A 21,494-nucleotide genomic window follows, 5' to 3' on the forward strand; every position below is an offset into this window, starting at 1 on the left:
CAAGCATGGCGTACACCTTCTTGACTACCATATCCAGCTGCGTTGCCACTTCAATGATCTGTGGACCTGTACCCCCAGATCTCTCTGCCTGTCAGTAATCACTTATCCCACCTGTATTAGATCGTCCAATGCCTCACATTTGTCCGGATTAAACTCCATCTGCCATTTCCCTATATCCTCCTCACAGTTCACAATACTTCCAAATTTTGTGTCATCTACAGATTTTGCGATTGTGCAAAGTACAGTAAAATCTTGCTCTTGCTGTATATTAATGATCAACAGTCCTAATGCTGGTCCCTGAAGAATATCACTAACTGAACAATCATTTGGTACAATTCGAATGTATTTCCTCTGTGTCTCTGAATTAGGAAACAAAAGATTAATGATCTTTGTGATGTGGAAGGGCACTTATGGCACTGAAGGATCTGTTTAAGTCGCTAAGTACATTTTTTTTTTGTTCTCTGCCGGTTACATGTATATTTGCTGTAAACTATGCTTTGTGAAGAGGTTTATGATCTTAATAACATAGTTTGATTCTGAAGGAGTGATCTTTGGAGGATACTGATGACTGATAGAATGCAGCTTGGCTAGTTCAGCACCACTTTTTTTGCATCTCCCAAGAAGGTGGCATCCCTGAGCTACTTTAATGAATAATCTTTTTGCATAAGTTCTTTGTTCTAATGGTAGTGCTAGGACAGATTCCTCCTTGGTTTTTTTAATAAATTGAGCATTAAAAGTCTATGTTTCATCAAGTTTCAGGAGTCCGCCAGCGAGCTGAGTAAAGATCATAAACCTGGACCAATAGGAAATGAGCGTTCGCTAAAAAATAAAAAGGCAAGAGAAGGACAACAGAAAGAAGGCCCTGACACGGCTGCAAAGGCTGTTGGCTTTTCTATGAGCAGCAGACCAAAATCCAAACCTGACCCTGACTTGCTGCTAGAGACCGAGGTCGCTGTACCACCAATCCAGTTTGGTGCGAGTGCAAAGGTGAGTCACTTGATTTTTTAAATAGTGAAGTTAAGAGTTTGAATCCAAATTCATCTTGGTCATTGGCAAGTGTAACCACTTTATCAACAGTAACAACTGTGCTGTTCTTCAAGAGTAAAAAGGTAAAGTTGCATAGTCTCAGATGACGATAGACTGCTTTCCCCTTTTGAGGGGGAGAGCTGACTGGTGGCGATTTAACCTGAGGATCTCCACACCTCAGATGAGGCGCAAGGTTGAGAAGGCGGGGCCTTCATGAAGTACACTTCAAGAGTGCTTTGGGGGTAAAAAACAGATCTTTGCAGAAGAGAAAAGGAAGAAAAGTGGGGGGAAATGGGTCGGAGTGTTGGGCGCTGGCTGTATTCCCCTGCTTTTTGAGCGAGACCCACCAACATGTATTGTTTCATTTTGGCTCCGTTAGCATTCTTACACCTCGGTTGGAGGTGTCCAACACCAAGCTTGAGGTGCATAAACTTGAGGTGACTATCCAGAGCTTGGCCATTACCAGATGTGCCACCTGCCTGATCAAGTAGATTTTGAAGTTCAGATAGCAACATCCACACAGCAAGAATCTGACTATTACCTCTGCCCAATAGTCTGCCATCAGTCAATTGCACTATAAACCTAATCATGCGTCTGGTTGCCATAGAGTTGGCTGCTGGATAACAGCCAGCGCAGCTCAGGAAATTTTCATTTCATTTACTAGTGCTGACCCCGAGTGGGTAATACTCAATATGCCTTGCAGATGATTCATTTTATTGAAAAGCAGAATTTCTTTCCATATAGGCTGTGTGCAAAAGCAGCTTGATCAACCATCCAGGATTTTGTGGGGGGGTGTAACCTAAGAAGCAAGCACAATTTCCGCACGGATGCTGCAGACTGTAGAATGCTGGAGTCTCCAAGAGCACAGAGTCTCATTTGGAGGGAGAACTTGTCATCACAGATGAAAGAGGAGACTATCCCTAATGTTTTGCCTGTTTTCGTACAGCTTGGACAGGATGCTAATTTTTGCTGAGCTAATCTAAAAGGGAGGCTGTGGTTATTTTTAAAAGTTACTGAAGGAACAATTTGTAAGCATCTGGCAGTGTGCAGTAGACTATTCATTTTGCTTCCTTTTCAGGATTCTGACTTCAGTCTGACTGGGAGTACCTTGCCCAGATCCACGGGTTCGCCACCCAACAACCTGCAGAATGCTGCCAGCAATGATGTACGTACTGCCTGACCTGCAACTTCATTTACACATCCTTTCTAATTCTATGCTGGTGCAATGCTTTGGAAAACTTGGATATTTCATGAGCTTGTTCTTGAAGCACCTCTTGCCTATGCGTGCACACATACACAGATCTGCAGGTCGTTTGCATTGTCTAAGAGCATTCCTATGTTTAGGGTGGTCCCAAGGCTCATCGTGGAGGTATGAGGCAATTTTAACAATGCAGGTGAGGAAGTTGCACAGGGACCTGTGTGACGCAGTTGCACTATCAAAGGGCCCACCTTTTACAGAAGCCTAATATTTCAACCTAGATTTTTCTTCTTTTTAACAGTTTAGATTTTTAGTCCCCCTGCTGGCATAGCTGGAGACTCACTGACCATTGTCAGTCGGATATGTATGCACTAAAATGTTTCGCCTTTAATCTTTGACTTGCTGTGCTCTGAAGTAGTACAAGAACATGAGATATAGAAGCAGAAGAAGACCATACAGCCCATTGAGCCTGCTCGCCATTGAGTATGATTATGGCTGATTGTCTGCCTCAAATTCTCTGCCTCTGCCTACTCTCCAGATCCTTGATTCCGAGAGACCAAAAATCTGTCTATCTCAGCCTTAAATATATTCAACGCTTGGAGCACCCACAAACCTGTGGAGTAGAGAAATCTGAAGATTCACAACTCAAGAAATTTCTCATTCTAATCTTAAATGATTTGGCCCTTTTATCCTGAGACTGTCCACATGATCGTGATTCCCCAGCCATCTGCAACAACTGTTTTAATGAGATCACCTAGTATTTATCTCACCTTGCTCCCTCCCATCTTCCTCCCTCTCGCCGTGCCTCTCCTGAGTCCTCGCTCACAGCAAGGATTTGGGAACAGGAGGGAGGTGGGAAGATTGGGGTGGGAAGCATCGGGCGGGACGCAGTAAGTGAAAGAGTCAGGGAGGAAAGCGGTGCATCTGAGTGAGGGAAGGGAGCGACTGGACGGTTTGAACCAGGAGGGTCGGTGGGCCGGAGGGAAGAATAAGTTCAGAGTTAGAGCATTTTTGGGCCAGTTAACTGATCTCGACGTTCTGCTGCAGCTTGTTTTGTAGAATTATTCAAGGACGATGGATCGCAAGACATTCGGCACATTTAAAAATACCAAGGGCATTTCTAGGGAGTTTGTGAAAAGTTTTGAATTCGTATTGCTGATCCCAGGAGATTATCTCATCGTTCATTTTAAACTGCATGCTTCCAAACACTACCTCTTCTTGATTCACTTTTGTATGCATTATGAGAGCCAGTTTATTTACTCTTTTTTTTTAAAATATTTGTGAATTAATAAACCGAGTCACCATTTTTTGTATTTTTTTTTTAAAAACTCTTAATTGGAATGCTAGTGACACCAAAAGCTAGCTTGAGCAGCCATTCTTCCTCCTGGGATTCCATTCTTTCTTCGCTGCAATGCTGTCTTCCCCAATTTCCAGCTCTAGCTTCCCCTTTCAATATTCATTTGCCGGGATGCTGTGTTTCTTTCTGACCATCGTGGTCCAGCTCGCAAGAGCCAACCTCTTTCCAAAATCTGAGATGCTTTACCTTTACCTCCTTGTTTGTTGATGTGAGGAAAAAAAATTTCCTCCCCATTCTTGGCAGTTTGAAGTAAACTTTCCACATTTTCTATCAATTCAAAAGGCAAGCCTCCTTTATTTTTTCTCCTTGGCTCTTTTTGTTTCAATTTGGCAACTCATCCTTGTCGTGAACCATTGCTACCAATTCACTTTTTTCTTCTGTCAAATTACAAAAATATAAGCTACAATACAAAAACTAATTGATGCCTTTTCATGTATGGTAGCACTGTGGCTATTGTAATGAATTTAAAACCTAGAGGTTGAGAGTTCAAAGGCCACAATGGTAAATTTAAAATTTAATTCCGTACATCTGGCCACTTGTGGGCTCGCATGTTACTGTGTGAATGGCTGGGGCGATATTCTTCCTTTTCCATACCTACAGAAATTTATTTCAAATATATTTTATCTATAGTTTTTTTTTGCTTCTGCTGGTGGCACATCCTAAAATTACCTTGACATTGGTGGACATAACAAAATGAATTCTGCACATTGATGGGAAGAATTAGAAGAAACATTGGACACTGGTGAAGCTTGTAATTATCCACTGTCTGTTACTTTATGTTTGCAAATTAGCCTACATGTACAAGTGGAGGTAAAGATTCTGAAGGCTACCAATGTCCTCAAACCCTATGAGCAAAAGGAGTGCTTGAGGTGTAAGTTATCTGACCCTTAATCGTTGGTTTTAAAAAACATTGGGAATTTAAATACTTCCTCTTTCTAAAGAAGCTGCCTTTTCAGGGCTGTGTCGTTTCGAGGGGTGTGTTTGTCTAGCCACCAATCGGTATTTTGCCAAACAATCATGCAGTTCTTTGAAGCTGGGACTTGATGGCATTTCCTTCCACAAAGAGTGGAGCCGATATCTATCCTAACTTGCCACCCACAAATCTGTACTTTGCAGCAGAAAAGAGTCTTGCTTATTTCTCCACCACTCCATCAGAAACACAGACCTACTGACAACAGCCATAGTAACCCTATGGTTAAGACCTTATGGTCTTATTGGGGAGAGAGCGGGTAAATGGAGTTGAAATCAACCATGATTGAATGGTGGAGTGGACTCGATGGGCCGAATGGCCTTACTTCCACTCCTATGTCTTATGGTCTTATGCTGGCCTAGAATTTTGGACCTTCTTTGTCTCATGTATGTCCTAACGTGCTAACTGGGCCATCAGAGGGTATTAATGGGGAGGTGGTGGTAATTGAAAGCCGGTCTCAGTTAATGGTGACCATGGATCTATTATCGATTGTTGTGAAAACCCACATAGTTCACTAATGTCCTTTAGGACAACATGGTAGCACAATGGTTAGCACTGTTGCTTCACAGCTTCACCAGGGTTCCAGGTTCGATACCCGGCTTGGGTTACTGTGTGGAGTCTGCCCGTTCTCCCCGTGTCTGCATGCGTTTCCTCCGGGTGCTCCTGTTTCCTGCCACAAGTCCCAAAAGATGTGCTGTTAGGTAATTTGGACATTCTGAATTCTCCCTTCGTGTACCCGAACAGGCGTCGGAATGTGGCGACCAGGGGCTTCACAGTAACTTCATTGCAATGTTAATGTAAGCCTACTTGTGATAATAAAGATTTATTATTAATATTCGGGATAGTGATCTGCCATCCTTACCCAGTTTCTTGGTGTAAAGAAGGGAGGAAAGCTCAAAGGCAGTATGGAGCTGCATGATGCTTGTTCACCAGAAGGGGTGCGGAGGTAGAAGCCAAGGAGGAGATTTTTGCAATAAATGGAACCGAAGTTGCTACATGTTTTGAAAGACTTGAGAAATGGGGAGATTTTAAAGTCGGGAATATTGAAACAAACTAGCCGCCTGATTCCACCGTCGAATCTAGTTCACTTTTTTTCTTCCCGATGGAGAATTAATTAATTGTTCCACAAAATAAAATAATATGCATTTCAGCTGCCAGGACGTGGGATAGTGGTTTAATATAGATTACAGGGAAGCGGGAAGCTGCCTCATGTTTTGCCGATCTCCTGGAATCCAAACAAAATAAGCTGCATTGTAAAATCAACTATAATCTCTTGTGAATAAAAGATTAATCTGATCATTATTTTACCACTTCCCTTTTATGCGACTTCCTCCTTTTGGATCCTGCTGTCCAGATGTCTGCAAATTGAACTAGCATCATTAAATGAGCAATGTGTGTCTTTCAAGACATAAAGTGGTGGATTTACTGCCAGGTTAAACACTTGCATGGTATAACCTTTTCTGATGTAAATACTTGGTCTGGACAGACATGCCTCCAGAAATCCTGGTTATTTGCAGTGCCTGCTGCAATTGCATGTAGTTCTCGTTTTGTGTGTGTGCACACTATGAGCCCGCTCCCCAGTTAGGCAGGGGTCTATTGTGAGGATAGCTTTGGCACAATGGACTAATCTGGCCCGTGTATTTTAATCAACAGTAAGGCTACTTTTATGTTGGGTTGGTGGGGTGGCAGGGCCAAAAAGCTCCTGAATTCTGAAGGATTTTTTTTTTTTTTTTTAAGTGCTTCTTAATGTGCTTTGCACAGCCAAGCAACTATTGCCCATCATTCTTAATAACAGTGATTCAGTCCCTGTTTAAAAAGTCATTGTTGAAAAAGTGTTCCTGTCAAGTAAAAAGTGGTAAAGGAATTCAATGGATGTAGTTTTACATTTAATACAGAATTCTGAGTGATGCAAACCATGTGTAAATCATGTTTCATAAGTGAAATGAAATGAAATGAAAATCGCTTCTTGTCACGAGTAGGCTTCAATGAAGTTACTGTGAAAAGCCCCTAGGAGGCTGGTACGGGAATCGAACCGTGCTGCTGGCCTTGCCTGGTGATGAAAGTGTTGCCTTTGCACCTGCAAATTGATGACCTTATTACTACTTTATAGACACAGCCTTTTTGTCTTTTTTAACCCAATTTTTCTTCCGGCCCATTTATTCCCTTACTCCTGTTGGCCTGCAAATCCATTATATGGTACATCTGCCTGTTCTCCACACACCAGCTTAGATAGTGAGTGCAGGTCAGCTGTTTGACCGCATGGGATATCAGTCAGCTCATTATTCTATCAGGAATGGGGCGTTGATGTTTCTTGTGTTGTCCTTCCCAGGTGCCTTTAGCTGCCCCACTGCCAGTCCCTACCATTGAGACCCCACCACAGAACAGGGAGATGGCTCCTGTATCTCTTCCCAGCAATGAGTTGACTCTTAAGGTAGGATTTCTGATTCGCTGTTGACAGGAAAGGGCAAGCAGTTCTACGAGGCTAAGTCACTAGTAAGCAACTCTGTCAAGTAACTAAGAGCGATTTGGGTCCATGCCTATAATTAAATATACTTAAATGGAATTCTCAATTTATGATCTTTTTTGGGCCTTCACATGGTGATTCAGTGAAATCCCGGAGAACAATTAACGTTTGCTCAGTTACCGGTTAAACATGTACAGATGCATGTCTGCAATTCTACTTGCAAAGCAATCACCTTCCCACTGCAGATTTGATTTGCATTCAGAGTGACAAGTACACATGCGCGCTCACTCTTCCCCAACCTCCGTAACCAAGTGTGCACAGGGCTAGGGCTCAAGTTACATCTGCAAAACAATGTGGTTTAACAGAGCAGATCACTGCTGACCTTCCCACAGCTATAGAACCATTCCTTTTAGGGTTTTAAGCTTCCTCCTTAAGGTGAGTGAGAAGAATCCAAACCCTAATGACAAATTCCATCAGTGGGCTTAATTGGCAAATGCTCAGGAATGCTGTAAATTTATCTGTCAACTATTTGCAATTTCCAGGTCAACACATGAATGGGTGGACTGGGTCCTAGCTGTTGACCACTAATTGTATTATTTTAGAGCCACCTTGAAACTCTTCCAGTAAGCATGGCCACTAATGAGGTTTGAGTGCGTGCTAGACGGACAGCAGAATCTCGGAGTTTTGAGTGGCCTAGGGCAGATAGTGCATTTTACTGCCAAAATTGGAGGATGTTGGTGCCATCTTCCTAATCGCAGCATGGACATTATTGTTGGGTCGATTTAACGGCAGCTGTTTTGTCTCTCTGGAACCAAAATCATGGCAGACCACAGGCTCTGGATGTTTGAACAAGCACTCTTGTAGATGGCCTTCAGGTAATGTATCGGAGCTGCTATTGCCCAGCATCTGCCTTCAGGATAGAGGACACAAGTAACATCCCAGCAGTGAGGAACTCGGAAAATCTATAATCATTGAGCAAATTGTTGGGTCTGAGGCACTTCACCCTAAGGCCATGAAAGTAGTGGCTAATGAGATAGTTGAAATGAAATAAAAATCGCTTATTGTCACACGTAGGCTTCAAATGAAGTTACTGTGAAAAGCCCCTAGTCGCCACATTCCAGCGCCTGTTTGGGGAGGCTGGTACGGGAATGGAACCGTGCTGCTTGGCCTGCTTTGGTCTGCTTTCAAAGACAGCGATTTAGCCCTGTGCCAAACAGCCCCTGGATTGGTTTAAATTTTTTAATTTTCTAGATTTGGGGACGGTTCCATTGGATTAGAATGCAACTCCTTTATTCAAAAATGGAAGGAGACTGAAAGCAGGAAAGAGCATGCTAGTTAGCCGAGCATCTGTATTAGGGAAATGTTACAAACTGTTATTAATGATATAGCAGGGCACTTAGAAACATTCAACGTAATCAAGAAGAATCAACAAGGCTTTATGAAAGGGAAATCAAGACTGACCAATTTATTCTTTGAAGGAGCCCCATGTACTGTACTTAGATTTCTAGAAGTCTTTTGATAAAGTGTCACATCAATAGTCATTATACAAAATAAAAGCACATGGTCTTGGGGTAACTTTTGACATGGATTCAAGATTGGCTTGCAAACAGGAAACAGAGTTGGCATAAATGAGTCTTTTTCCGGTCTGCCTACTGCCCATTACCTTAAATCAATACCCCCCTGGTTATTGACCCCATCTGCTAAGGGGAAAGGTTCCTTCCTATCCACCCCATCTATATCCCTGATAATTCCATACACCTCAATCGGGTCCTCCCCTCAGCCTTCACTGCTCCAGGGAAAACAATCCCAGACTATCCAGTTTCTCTTCAGAGCTGAAATGCTCCAGCCCAGGCAACATCCTGGTGCATGTCCTCTGCATCCTCCCTAGTGCAATCACATTCCTATACTGTGGTGACCAGAACTGCACACAGTACTCTAGCTGTTACCTAACCAGCATTTTATACAGCTCCCTGCTCTTTATTGTCTAGCCTTTACAGTGATGAAAGGATGTACATGGGACAAGCTAGTCACACCATGTTCTCGGCAAAGTACAGCGTTGTGTAATGAGCCTGCGTGCCAATCAAAGATCTTTTGATGAAAGACCTGCAAGTTGTGAAGTTGATCAGGGAATATAATGGACATTCCAGTTGCTCCTTTTGGACAAGTTTGGCCCCACTAGTTTTCACATTCATTCCTCCTTGGACAAGTTTGGCCCCACTAGTTTTCACATTCATTCCTCCTTACAAATAGGATTTTTTTTAAACATAAATTTAGAGTACCCAATCCTTTTTTCCCCAATTCAGGGACAACTTACCTACTCTGCACATCTTTGGATTGTGGGGGGGTGAGACTAACGTAGACACTGGGAGAATATACATTACACACAGATTAACCCAGAATATTATTCACATTTTTCATTTGACAGCATGGGCTTTAAGCCCATCACACCTGACTGGTCCTGTTCTCGTTACATTCCCATGTTCTTCCCTCAGACTTTTATTTTAAAATATTTTCTTTTCAAATGATTATCCTTTTTTTCTTAAAAACTGTTGAAAATTCTGCTTCCACTGTTGCCCTGGTAGGACATACCATGTGCTAACAAAATCTTTTTAAAAAAAATTATTCCTACCTCTTCCATGTTTTGCATGTCGATCAACAATGCTGACTTGTGGAAGTCGTTTTTCCTCATTTTATCCTTTTGAAAGCCCATAACAGTTTTTAACTATCCAGAGCTCTAAAATCCCTGCAGTCTTGTTCCACTCCCGGAGGTGTGGTGGGGTTGAAGTTGAGGCTGTGCAGTCTGAGTTGATATTTACCTACTCCTTGCAGGCTCAGCCTAAATAACTTGTCGTCTTAAATGAGTATATAGCCTCACCCCCACCCTTCTCTTTTATGTCCCTCAGAACCTTGCCCACTTCCAGGTCTATATAGATACCTTTTTCCCTTCTTGCACAGTGATGCCATTGTAACCCTCTGTTACCCAATGCAACCTCAAGTCCTGTGGCATAATTCCATGTTTGATAGGTTGTGGTCAGAGCTTCTTCTATTTCCTCTGATTTCCTGCAACATTCGAGGATGCAATTTGTCAGGGCCCTGCTGCCTTTTTTACCATGAGCCCTATACTTTATCTGTAGTTAGTCTTAATTACTCCACTTTCTCATCCGCTGCCACACTTTTCTATGCAAGTCCAGGTAAAGCATGCAGTACTTTGGGTGGCACAGTGGTTAGCATTGCTGCCTCACAGCACGCAGGACCCGAGTTCAATTCAGGCCTTGAGTGACTGTGCGGTACATTCTCCCTGAGTCTGCGTGGTTCCCTCCCACAGTCCAAAGATATGGTGCGGTGGATTGGCTATGCTAAATTGCCCCTTCGTATTTAGGGATAGGGCAGGGTGAACAGAGAGCGGAAATGGGTAGGGTGCTCTTTCGGAGGGTCGGTGCAGACTCGATGGGCCAAAAATGGCCTCCTTCACAGTAGGGATTCGACGACTTCCTCATCTTGTGCAGTAATTCATTCTTCATTTGATTGCCCTATACTTTTTACGTTATTTTACTACTTCTAAACATAATATTCCTTTGTTAGCGCAAGTTTTATTTACACCTTCTTGGCCTTTTGCTCTACTTTGTTTCCTGTGTTCTGCTTGTTCGATTATTAGCCCTGTCTTTGTCGTATCCATCCATTGCTTAGTTTAATTTTAACTTCTCTGCTCCAGTCAAGGAGCTCCAGCTTTGGTTGCGCCACCATATCTGTGAGTGGCAATTATGGTCCTAAACCCTTCTGATTTTGAAGATTTCCCTTTTTTGTCTATTGTCTTATATTGTTGAACGATTGATACTTCGTCCTCGTTTCGTACTTGGAGCTACGTCCCCGCTTGAGATGAAGACATGCAGTTAGCTTGTCGTTAAAGTGTTGTATCTGTTTGAAATAAATGAGCAAATCATTTCCTGACCAGGTACTATTGTGATGAAAATAAAATCTCATTTTGGGTTACTCTTAATTCTTAATCTATCGCCACCAGCAGCACCTTTTACTCTATTATGAAACTACTGTCTCCAGACATGAACCTTTGGGTGATTAAAATTTGGGTGGGTATACTGAATCCTACTTTAATTAATATTTTCTCTCCTCCTCAGATGGAGTCTGCTCGCAAAGCGTGGGAGAAATCTCCAGGTGTCACTGAAAAAGATGTTTCTGCAAATATGACTCACGCAGATCTGCCCGAGATTACTGATGACTACCATTCTTTTATCAACTCAATACCTGTGGCCTCTGTGGCGCCATCTGCCACCCTCTCAGGTTCAGTATCTCAGTACTTTGATCCAACACCCATGCTGTATGCTGTTCCCACACACCACTCTACGTGCACTTTCCTCCCTCTCTACTTTCCATTCTCTGCTTCCTGCTCTCACTTGCTCTCTGCTCTTACCTGTGCTTCTCATTTCACCCTCTAATTGTCATTGTTTGGCATTTATACTGCATCTTTTACTGTTCCAGAATATTCCATAGAATAGACCAATGAGGTCAGACAGTCATAGCAGGTCAAAAGTTACACCATATTTCCGAATGGATTTTGCTCGCTATTAGACTGTTCCATGGAATCCCTACAGTGCAGAAGGAGGCCATTCGGCCAATCAACTCTGCACCGACCCTCTGAAAAAATACTCCACGCAGAAACCAGGTCCTGCATAAAAACTGTACACATGAGCAGAAAATTAATTTTATTGATATTAACAGGAGAGAGCTACGAGCTACTCTCTTTAAAATGGAAGCATATTTACACCCACCTGGATTAGCATCTAATGTGAAAGTCAGCACCACGGACAGTACAGCAGTCCCTCAGCACTGTATTGGAGTGTTGATTGAGAGACAAAGTTACAATGAGGCAGAATAGTTTTCAATCACAAAGGGCATCGGAGTCCCACCTGACCTCATCCTCCCCACAGGTTTTTCAACATGTATCCCAGCCTTTTTCTGCCATCCTATCCGAGTAACCCCTATCCCCACCCCTGGCTGTTGCCCTCATCCCAGCAGGATCATCAAAGCTCAGGAATGCAATTTCCTCTCTGCGAGCTATTATCATCTGGAATACACTGCCTGGAAGCAAATTCAGCAGCATCACTCACAAGAATGTCAGAAATAGTTGCACGGTGGAACGGTATAATTTACCCAGGGATATGGAGAAAGTGGGGGGGGGGAATAATTGGATAGCTACCACTGAGCTGGCATAGCTGTGATGAGCCAAATGGCCGCTGTGCTGATTCCTTAGTCTAGATGGCCCAGTTAGTCACTAGGCGGAAGCCTTTACTGGGAAAGCCAATGGCGCGCAACTATTATAGAGGCTTAATACAAATCCGTCAGACATTTTAAATAACTTTTTGATGTCAACAGCAAAGTAATCTCAGTTTTGGTAGGATTAGATGTAACACACCATAATGATTGTACTATTTAACTGTATCATGCAGCAGCACCATCTGCTGGTGCAAAATCATCCAAAGCAAACCGCTTGGATTTTTTTTTACAAAACCTCCCAAGAGTAGAGAAGGGAAATTATATTGTCGGGCCCCCATTGTATGTCATTAATATAAATTGCGGGGCGGTGCAGTGGTTAGCATTGCTGCCTCACAGCGCCGAGGACCCTGGTTCGATCCTGGCCCCCGGTCACTGTCCGTGCGGAATATGCACATTCTCTGTCTGCTTGTCACCCCCACATCCCAAAGATATGCAGGAAAGGTAGATTGGCCACCCTTAATTAGGAAAAAAATTTGTTACTTTAAAAAAAAAAAAAAAAATTTTTATTAATATAAATTGCTACAATTCTTGAAACACACTGCAGCAACTATCATTCGAATTTGAATCCACAAATAAAAAGTCATTGCATCTCTTGGGCTCAGTGTGCATGAATTGTGCCTGAGTGTTTCTGTGGAGTTTAACACTGCTTTTGACCTTTCACATCTCTTATTTCCGTCACCACCCCACATGGCCACACTGACTGGATTTAATGTACAAGGCACTTGTATGTCCTCACCGATCCAGAAAACAGATATTTCATTTCTTTGAAAACATATTTCATCAATATTTCTCCCCTACCACAGTGCCAAGTGGCCAGATACCACCTTGCTACATGGAAAGCCATTTCTATGGTGGCCAGCCTCGTGGGATGCCTCCCTCCATCTCTCAGCATCAGGCGTTCCAGTCTGGGCTCACACGGGTAAGATCTCCATAATCATCATACTGTGTTGCATGGTTTGGCACAAGCAGTGTGTTCCTGCTGCTGCTAACAAATTATCAGATATGCAAAGACACTTGTCTCCTTGGGGTAGGTGTCATGTGAGAGTACCTTTCAGAAATGGGTGTTTATCAGTGATGTCAGAGTGTGGGTGGAGCTGGGCTGTCTGTCAGCTTTTTACTTTTGTTTTAGGCTGCTGCAGGGTGTGTTTTAGTTTTGTTTTCAGAGCTGGATAGCTGCAGTCACAGCCAGAAGGGGTATTAGTCTCTCTCTCTGTAATCTAAAGAATGTAAATCGATCCTTTTGTGATAACTAATAACTGCTCTCAGTAGTGACTGTAACCTGATGTGCTTCTGTTTAAAGGTTTTTTTTAAAGTGTTAAGGATGTTAAAATGACAGCTTAAGGATTACTTAGTGTTGTATTCTTTGGGGGTTGTATTTGAATTGATGGTTGCTCAGATGTTCACTATGTTTTAAAAAGGTTAACTTGAGTTCATAGAATAAACATTGTTTTGCTTTAAAAAATACTTTTCCATTTCTGCTGTACCACACCTGTAGAGTGGGCCGTGTGCTCCCCATACCACAATCTTATCAAAAGTTGTGGGTCAGGTGAACTCCATGATACACTTTGGGGTTCTCTAAACCCTGGCCCATAACATAGGTTTCAGCTTTCTCTTAGAACCACTGCTGCTTTTGCAATGAAAAAAAAGACTTGCAATTCTACAGTGTCTTTCATGACCTCCGGATATCCCAAACAGCTTTACAGCTAATGGAAGTGCTTTGGAAGTCCAGCTACCTTTCTAATGTTGAAACTGCAGCAGTCACTTTGTAAACTGCAAGGTTCCACACAATGTGATAATTGCATTGATTAGAAACTGAACTAAAACTCAGATCGCCAAAGCACCTAGGAGAACTCCCCCGATCTCTATGAAATAGCGGCATCCAGGTGCAATATTGTGCTCTGTTCACTGGAGCGGGTCTTGAAGCCACAACCTTGTGACGTGGGTGGAGTTGCTAACAGCTGAGCCATGGCTTGGCTCATTGTCACTTGTGCTTGGCGTGCTGATATCGCAGCACACATGAAGAATTAGGCTTTTCAGAATTGATGCGGCTGGGGTGTCTGTGAAAGTTATTTTCTTTAGATCTGCTAACCCTGGGGCTTGGCCAGACAGCGTCCAAATGAGTTTCACTGTGGAGGGCAGAGCAACTGCAATTGAATGTGTCTTCTGCCGAGACCCGCACTTACCAGCAGGGGGTCACTGGATGGTGATTTGAAGTAGGCACCACCATTGATTTTCCTCTCTCCAATTGTGACTCCTTTACTGCTGGCCCAAATTGTTAATTCCATACACATCATTGATCAAACCAGAGGATTTCCAGATTTTTAGTTGGTATTGCAATTAACCCATGCCGATGAGCAGTCTCATAACCAGTTTTGCGCATTGTTCCCCCAGTTGTGAATAATTTATCAAGAGATTCAATGTTCTTGTTAATTCCTTTTTTTTTTAAACGCCAAAACCACTTTCAAGTCGCTAAACCAGAAAACATCTGAACTATTGTATTGCAGGCAATGCCGACCCAACAGATCACACTTCCTCTTCACACTCCTCTTCAGGGCCAGGCCCAAGTTTCGACCCTTAGCATCCGACAAGGAACACCAGTCTCCCAAACGCAAGATATCTTCAGTTCCCTCCAGTCTTTCAGGTAAGGCTTTCCAAGCTGTTGCAAAATCTGCCTCGGAATAAGACAATAGACCACCAAATTTAATGGGACTGCCCCTTTTTAAATCGCCCTTAATGTGTGACTGATTTTAGCACATGCAGTGAATAGAACAAAGTATAAACGCACTCAGACTTGTTAACTCTTTCTGTTGTAAGCCTTCACCAGAGCTCATTACCACCTTGAATTGTAGTTTTAACCTGAGTTCAGTTGTACCAGTCTTCTTTTCAGGTTTTAATTGCAGACCAGTAAACAGGCCGTTTGCAGTCAGGCAGAATTGGAACAGCCTCCTCACCAGTGAGGCGGTTAAACAAAATTACGATTCCTCAGCCACACTGCATAGATACTATCCTGAGCCTTGGGACTCTGCTGTTTCTAGTTGTAGTGATCCATAGGGATGAATGGGGTGGTCCTTTTTGGAAAACGCAGGGTGCGAATACAAAAACTCCGATATATGTGATGGGTTTGACATATTTACATTCCCTCAATTTGCTGTTTGCTTGCTAGTGACTGTCTTATTTGACAGGTCCCAACAGTTGTATCTCCAACCTGGACTCTCCCCTCCCTCTGCAGCCATGGTGCAAGGCTCTACGCTCATATCTGGGGCTCCAGTAAAAGGCCAATATGTTGGCTTTTCTGCAGTGCAGGCTGCAGAGGTAGCGAAGGCTCAACAAGGATTGCCCTACCAGCACCCAACTTGCACTCCTCCAATGTCTGTCATCTACAACACTCAGCTGGGCAACTCCCAGCTCATTGACTCTCAGCTGATACAGGTAAGTGACCTGTACTGTCTGTCTATTAAAGTGATGCTCACTGTCAGTATTTCAGGAATATTTAGAAATGAAGAAATAGGCCAAGTTAAAGTCCCTTTCCCTTTTGCAATCCTTTCAATATTTCTCAATCCTTTCTTGCTTCCAAAGCATGACCAATGGCCTCCTGAACCTGTTTCTTCTCACATTCCATCTTGATCACTAACCAATTCACAGATGTCTCCCCTCCCCAGTTATAAACACACTTCGTTGGTATCGCCATGGTGAACTGTTTGACTGATCAACCAGCTTCTCTCCCGTCGGGGGAACAAATGAACCATGGATGTATGGTTGCAAGTAATAATTTACAGCTATTTATGGGAATTAGGAAGGATAAAAGACACTAAATGGGGCAGTTGTCTTATTAAATTGAGCCCAATGGTTGCTGAAGGCACTGAAGGATGGGCAGTAACAGCAGAGTACATTTCCATATGGACTGCTGCTTCTTTTCAGCAACCCTGGACTCAGTAAGTGACAGCGAGTCCTTCAGCCATTCTTTAACACACAGACTTGGGAAAGGAGGAACTTGAGTCAGCAGTTACCATTTCCACACTTTACCACAGTAGCACCTCTTTCCACTTTTCACCCCATCCAACGTCATCCATCTAAACAAAACCTTCACATCAAAATAGCTTTTTAAAAACTTTTTAAATATAAATTTAGAGTGCCTAATTCTTTCTTTTTCCCATTAAGGGGCAATTTAGCATGGCGAATCCACCTACCCTGCTTTTGGGTTGTGGGGGTGAGGTGAGACCCATGCAGACACTGGGAGAATGTGCAAACCCCACACGGGCAGTGACCCGGGGCCGGCATCAAACTCAGATCCTCAGCGCCGTAGGCAGCAGTGCTAACCGCTGCCACCTATATATTTTTTATTTTCACTTAATTTAACTACCTAGTGTGAATTTGAATTGAATAGTGTAAGTCAAGAATGTCCTGGACTTCCATCTTTGGCTAGTGCTGAGTAAAGGGATCTCGAGGAGGATAGTCATAGATGGGTGGTGAGTTGGCAGCACTGTAGCACAGTGGTTAACACTGCTGCCTCACGGTGCTGAGGACCCGGGTTCGATCCCGTCCCGGGTCACTGGCCGTGTGGAGTTTGCACATTCTCCCCGTGTTTGCATGGGTTTCGCCCCCACAACCCAAAGATGTGCAAGTTAGGTGGATTGGCCATGCTAAATTGCCCCTTAATTGGAAAAAAATAATTGGTTACTCCATAAGAATTTTTTTTTTTAAATAGATGGGTGGTGAGTTAGTGGTGGGGGAGGGGTGGGGGTGGTAAGATTTAATGGTTACCACTTCTGATCATTACACAGTAGCACTCTGACTCTCGAGTGTGTGTAAGTGAAGGCGGGTGAGCATCCTCTAAATTTGCAATTAATAATCACTTGGATGAGATAATGGACGCAGAATCAGCCTGTAAGTAAGGATCGTGTTGAAGGGCTGGCAGAAATATCTGTGTGGTTGCACTCTGATCCACTTAAGTGAGTCATATAAAAACTGTTGTGTTGGATTGATTCAAAAGCCTCCAAATAAGGGCTCATTTCACGACCAAGCTTATATTGGTGCCACGTTGTCATTACTCAAATCTTTTAACCTCCGATTAAACATATGCTGGTTTGCAAAATTATGCACTTAATGTAAATATACACCGGAGACGGTGGCTTCGTGTTGTGCTTCACTTTGACGAAATGTCATGCTGGAAGTGCCAAATCTCCTCTCCTTTTTCTGCACTGTCTAGAGCAGGGGTGGGCAAACTTTTCCGTGCAAGGGCCACATTCAGAAATTCACAATTCACAAAGGGCCGCATAGTATATTAAGTAAAATAATTACTTCACCCGGTTATGATTCTGGGCGCCTCATATAGAACATAGAACAGTACAGTACTCGGCCCTCGACGTTGTGCCGAGCAATGATCATCCTACTCAAGTCAACGTATCCACCCTATACCAGTAAGTAACCCAACAGCCCCCCCATTAACCTTAAAAAAAAATTAAAAAAAAAAATTAAAAAATGTTTTTTTTTTTTTTTTTTTTTTAATGACTTGGAGGGCCGCAGAAATACCTTTGGCGGGCCGCATGCGGCCCGCGGGCCGTAGTTTGCCCACCCCTGGTCTAGAGTTAATCATGATTCGCGTACACTCTGCCTACGTGCACTCTTGGGTAGTGATGCACAAGTCTCTCTCGAGCAGTGCTTTCTCGGCCATTGAGAGGGGGTGCTTCTATTCACACAGCTTTCCTGTCACCCAGCCAACTTTACACCCATGAGATAAAACAGAAAATGTTGGGGGGGGAAATCCGGTCTGGCAGCATCTGTGGAAAGAGGAACAGTTAACGTTTAAGTCTGTATGACTCTTTTCTCTGGAAAAATCATACCGACTCAAAATGTTAACTCTGTTTCTCTCTCCACAGATGCTGCCCGACCTGCCGAGTCTTTCTGCATTTGCTGCTTTTATTTCAGATTGCCAGCATCCACAGTTATTTGATTTTATTTGTATCCATGGTGCCACTGTCCCTTTTATTCCATGTGCTTCAGCTTTACTGGAAACCCCATTATGTGATGCTTTATCAAACACCTTTTGAAACTCCATACACTATCCTCAGATACTCTATGTTCCTCAACAAAATATCAAAGCTAAGGGCAGCACGGTGGCGCAGTGGGTTATCACTGCAGCCTCATGGCGCCGAGATCCCAGGTTCGATCCCGGCTCTGGGTAACTGTCCGTGTGGAGTTTGCACATTCTCCCCGTGTCTGTGTGGGTTTCGCCGCCACAACCCAAAAATGTGCAAGCTAGGTGGATTGGCCACGCTAAATTGTCCCTTAATTAGAAAAAATGAATTGGGTACTCTAAATTTATAAAAAAATAAAAAAAATATCAAAGCTAGTTCAACAGTTTGCCAATAACAAATCCATGTTGGCTTCCCTTGAATAAATCCACCTTCATTCAAGTGACTTTTAATTTTGTCCCAGGTAAAACTGACTGACCTGTATTTACTGGTTTATCCCTGCATTTTGTATAATGATGGAACATTTGCAGTTCTCCAGTCCTTTGGCACCGCACATATATCTGAGAAAGATTGGAAAATTATAACCAGCATGATTCCTCTTCAGAACTCTGAATAAGTGCCACGCTGACTTGAACAATTAACTGTGGTTTCCCCCCACAGTTGCTGCCAGATGTGGTGAGGCTTCCACCATTTTCTGTTTTTTTTTCAATTCCTTTTTTTTTCCCGGCTAAGTCCTTTCTCAATACGTAGCCTTTTTGGTCCCTAATTAGCTCCCTCCCCCCGCCCTTTTTTTTAAAATCACCATTTTACTATTTGTATTCCTATTAAAGAATTTTGGATTCCCCTTTTATTTTGGTAAGCACCTCCTATTCTCTCCTTTGCTTCTCTTTTTTTTTCCGCTCCCCTCTCTGAACCTTCTATTTTCAGTCTGGTTCTGAATTATATCATCCTCCTGACAGCTGTCACATTTGAACCCTTTCTGTTTCATCTTGTGCTCTAGCTTTCTCTTTCGACATCCAGCAACTCTTTATTTGTGCTACCTTTCCTCCGTGTGGGAATGTACCTTGACTGTACCGGCCCTTTGTTCTGTTGCAGATTTGCCTGCTTATCTTTGATTCCAATTTACTTGGGCCAGATCTGTTCTCAACTCACTGAAATCCAATTGGGTATTTTTATTCTAGATTGCTCTTTATTATTTTACAACCAACTTGAACCTTATGATCACTGTTCCCTGAATGTTCCCCTACTGACACCTGATCCACTTCCCAGAACCAGATCTAGCAATGCCTCCTTTATTGTTGGACCGGAAACATTCTGACATCTAATTCTCCAAAACCTCTTCCTGCCCTTTACAGCATTACTGCCCTGATTTCTAATTGGATAATATAAGTGATCCCTCTTTTTATATCATCAATTTGAAAAGCTCCCTTCGTGCCAGCCTTTAGGATGTCTATTGCCAGGAAATCTTTGTTCGAGGTCTCTTGTTCCCAGTGCAATAAGGTTACTAAATAACAATGTAAATTTATTCTATTGGTCTTATTTATTTTAACTGCAGTAAGTGCTTCAGTGGCAGTGTAATGTGTTCCATTTGTATGGTATGAGATATTATGCACTAATGTACGAATGTAGGTATGCATGAAATATTCACTCTTTAACTAATGATTGTATAATTTGTATGTTATATTGGAGGTGAAGCCAAAGGCAAATTTGTGGACAATTAAGCGCTTTTCTATTCTGTAATTAAAGTCACTGGAGCATAATATTATGCAAGGTATACAACCAGCATCTTGTTTGGTGAGTCGAATTTAAATTGCTCCCTACCCTTAACCCCTCAACTGCATCAAAAACCTATTGGCCCTTCAGTGCTCTTTTGTCAATGTCCAAGACAGGGCAGCAAGTGAGTGGTTTGTAATAGGGATCATGGATGGAAAGCAGGATCTCTCATCACCTCTACTCCATAGCCTCGGGCACTGAGCCCAATGATGCACTGCAACCTTGGCTGTGATCTTCTACCTCAGCAGAGAAGAGGAACTGAATCTTTCCTCGCCTCTATATTTCAATGCACCCTCGTATGCATTTTCATACTGGGCCATTGGGAAGTTCTTGCCCCTCCCTGTCCCAAACCGCAAACAGCTTAAAGTGCATCTCAGCCTTTGCAGAAGAGCGAGTACTTGGAGAGGGTATTTTTTCCCTCGAGGCACATTTGAAGTAACTGTTTGACTTTTGGAGTTTGTAGCATTATACAGGAATTACTATATGTACTCGGATAACTAATTGAATGCTTTTGTGGCTGATTTTTTGGACAGATGAGGCAAAGCATGGCCCAGCCATCGGACTTCTATTCCTCCCCACTGCAGCAACCCAATCAGAACAACTACTTTGCTGCGGCACCAATGTCCAGTGGCCCCCTCCACCAGGTAATCCTCAACCAATGAGCTTTTTTTAAATACTTCTTGCTGATGAGGGTAAGTGGGAGTGTGTTGGGAAACCAGTCAGTTATTTGATAAATCAAAATGATTAAACTTGTGAAATTTTAAAGCCCTCCAGGTTATTGCGTGTCAATGATGAGAACTGAGAAGTAGCATCTTTATCATGCCACTGTTTTCAAAGTACATGATATAGTTTATTTGTGAAGCACATTGACTGAGGCAGATGCAGCAACTCCTACAGGACTGTCCTAAAACGAATGGAACAAGCATTCGCCCCATTTGCTTTTAGATCATTGAGGAAAGCTCATTGAAAGATTTCACTTTTCGCAACTTCAGGATATCACAAAGCACTTTACAGCCAATGAAGCACCAGTTGAAATATAGTCATCACTGTCGTGAGCAATGCAATAGTCAATTTGTGCAAAACTCAGCCTGTTCTCAACAGCATTGGGCAGCACAGTGGTTAGCACTACAGTCCCACGGCGCTGAGGACCCGGGTCACTGTCCATGTGGAGTTTGCACATTCTCCCCATGTCTGCGTGGGGGTCTCTCCCACAACCGAAAAAGATGTACAGGGTAGGTGGATTGGCCATGCCAAATTGCCCCTTAATTTAAAAAAGAATTGGGTACTCTATATAAAAATTTTTAAAAAAACAATTTTAACTCATGGGGCGCTGTCATAATGATCAGTGAATCTGTTTTTCTAATTGTGAGTTCAGTATTGACCAAGACACACACAACAGTACTGTTCTCTGAAATAGTGCGTGGGGCCTTTGTATCTATGTGAGG

At 42.9% G+C, this 21,494-nt stretch overlaps 1 protein-coding gene across 9 annotated transcripts in view; it reads left to right on the forward strand.

Annotated features, from left to right (window-relative positions):
• Window positions 1–21,494, forward strand: part of LOC119975963 (protein PRRC2A-like) — a 142,260-nt gene that overhangs the window by 109,707 nt on the left and 11,059 nt on the right. For 6 of the 9 annotated variants that reach the window (XM_038815955.1, XM_038815953.1, XM_038815945.1 and 3 more), the window contains 8 exons: window positions 754–987; window positions 2,105–2,191; window positions 6,881–6,982; window positions 11,149–11,311; window positions 13,108–13,223; window positions 14,809–14,945; window positions 15,487–15,733; window positions 20,583–20,693. In XM_038815955.1, coding sequence (XP_038671883.1) covers window positions 754–987; window positions 2,105–2,191; window positions 6,881–6,982; window positions 11,149–11,311; window positions 13,108–13,223; window positions 14,809–14,945; window positions 15,487–15,733; window positions 20,583–20,693 — 1,197 coding nt within the window. The remainder of the gene's footprint in view (window positions 1–753; window positions 988–2,104; window positions 2,192–6,880; window positions 6,983–11,148; window positions 11,312–13,107; window positions 13,224–14,808; window positions 14,946–15,486; window positions 15,734–20,582; window positions 20,694–21,494) is intronic. The other 3 variants (XM_038815948.1, XM_038815951.1, XM_038815954.1) reach the window with 3 other exon arrangements.

This window comes from Scyliorhinus canicula, chromosome 13, assembly GCF_902713615.1.
Source record: "Scyliorhinus canicula chromosome 13, sScyCan1.1, whole genome shotgun sequence".
NCBI lineage: Eukaryota > Metazoa > Chordata > Chondrichthyes > Carcharhiniformes > Scyliorhinidae > Scyliorhinus > Scyliorhinus canicula.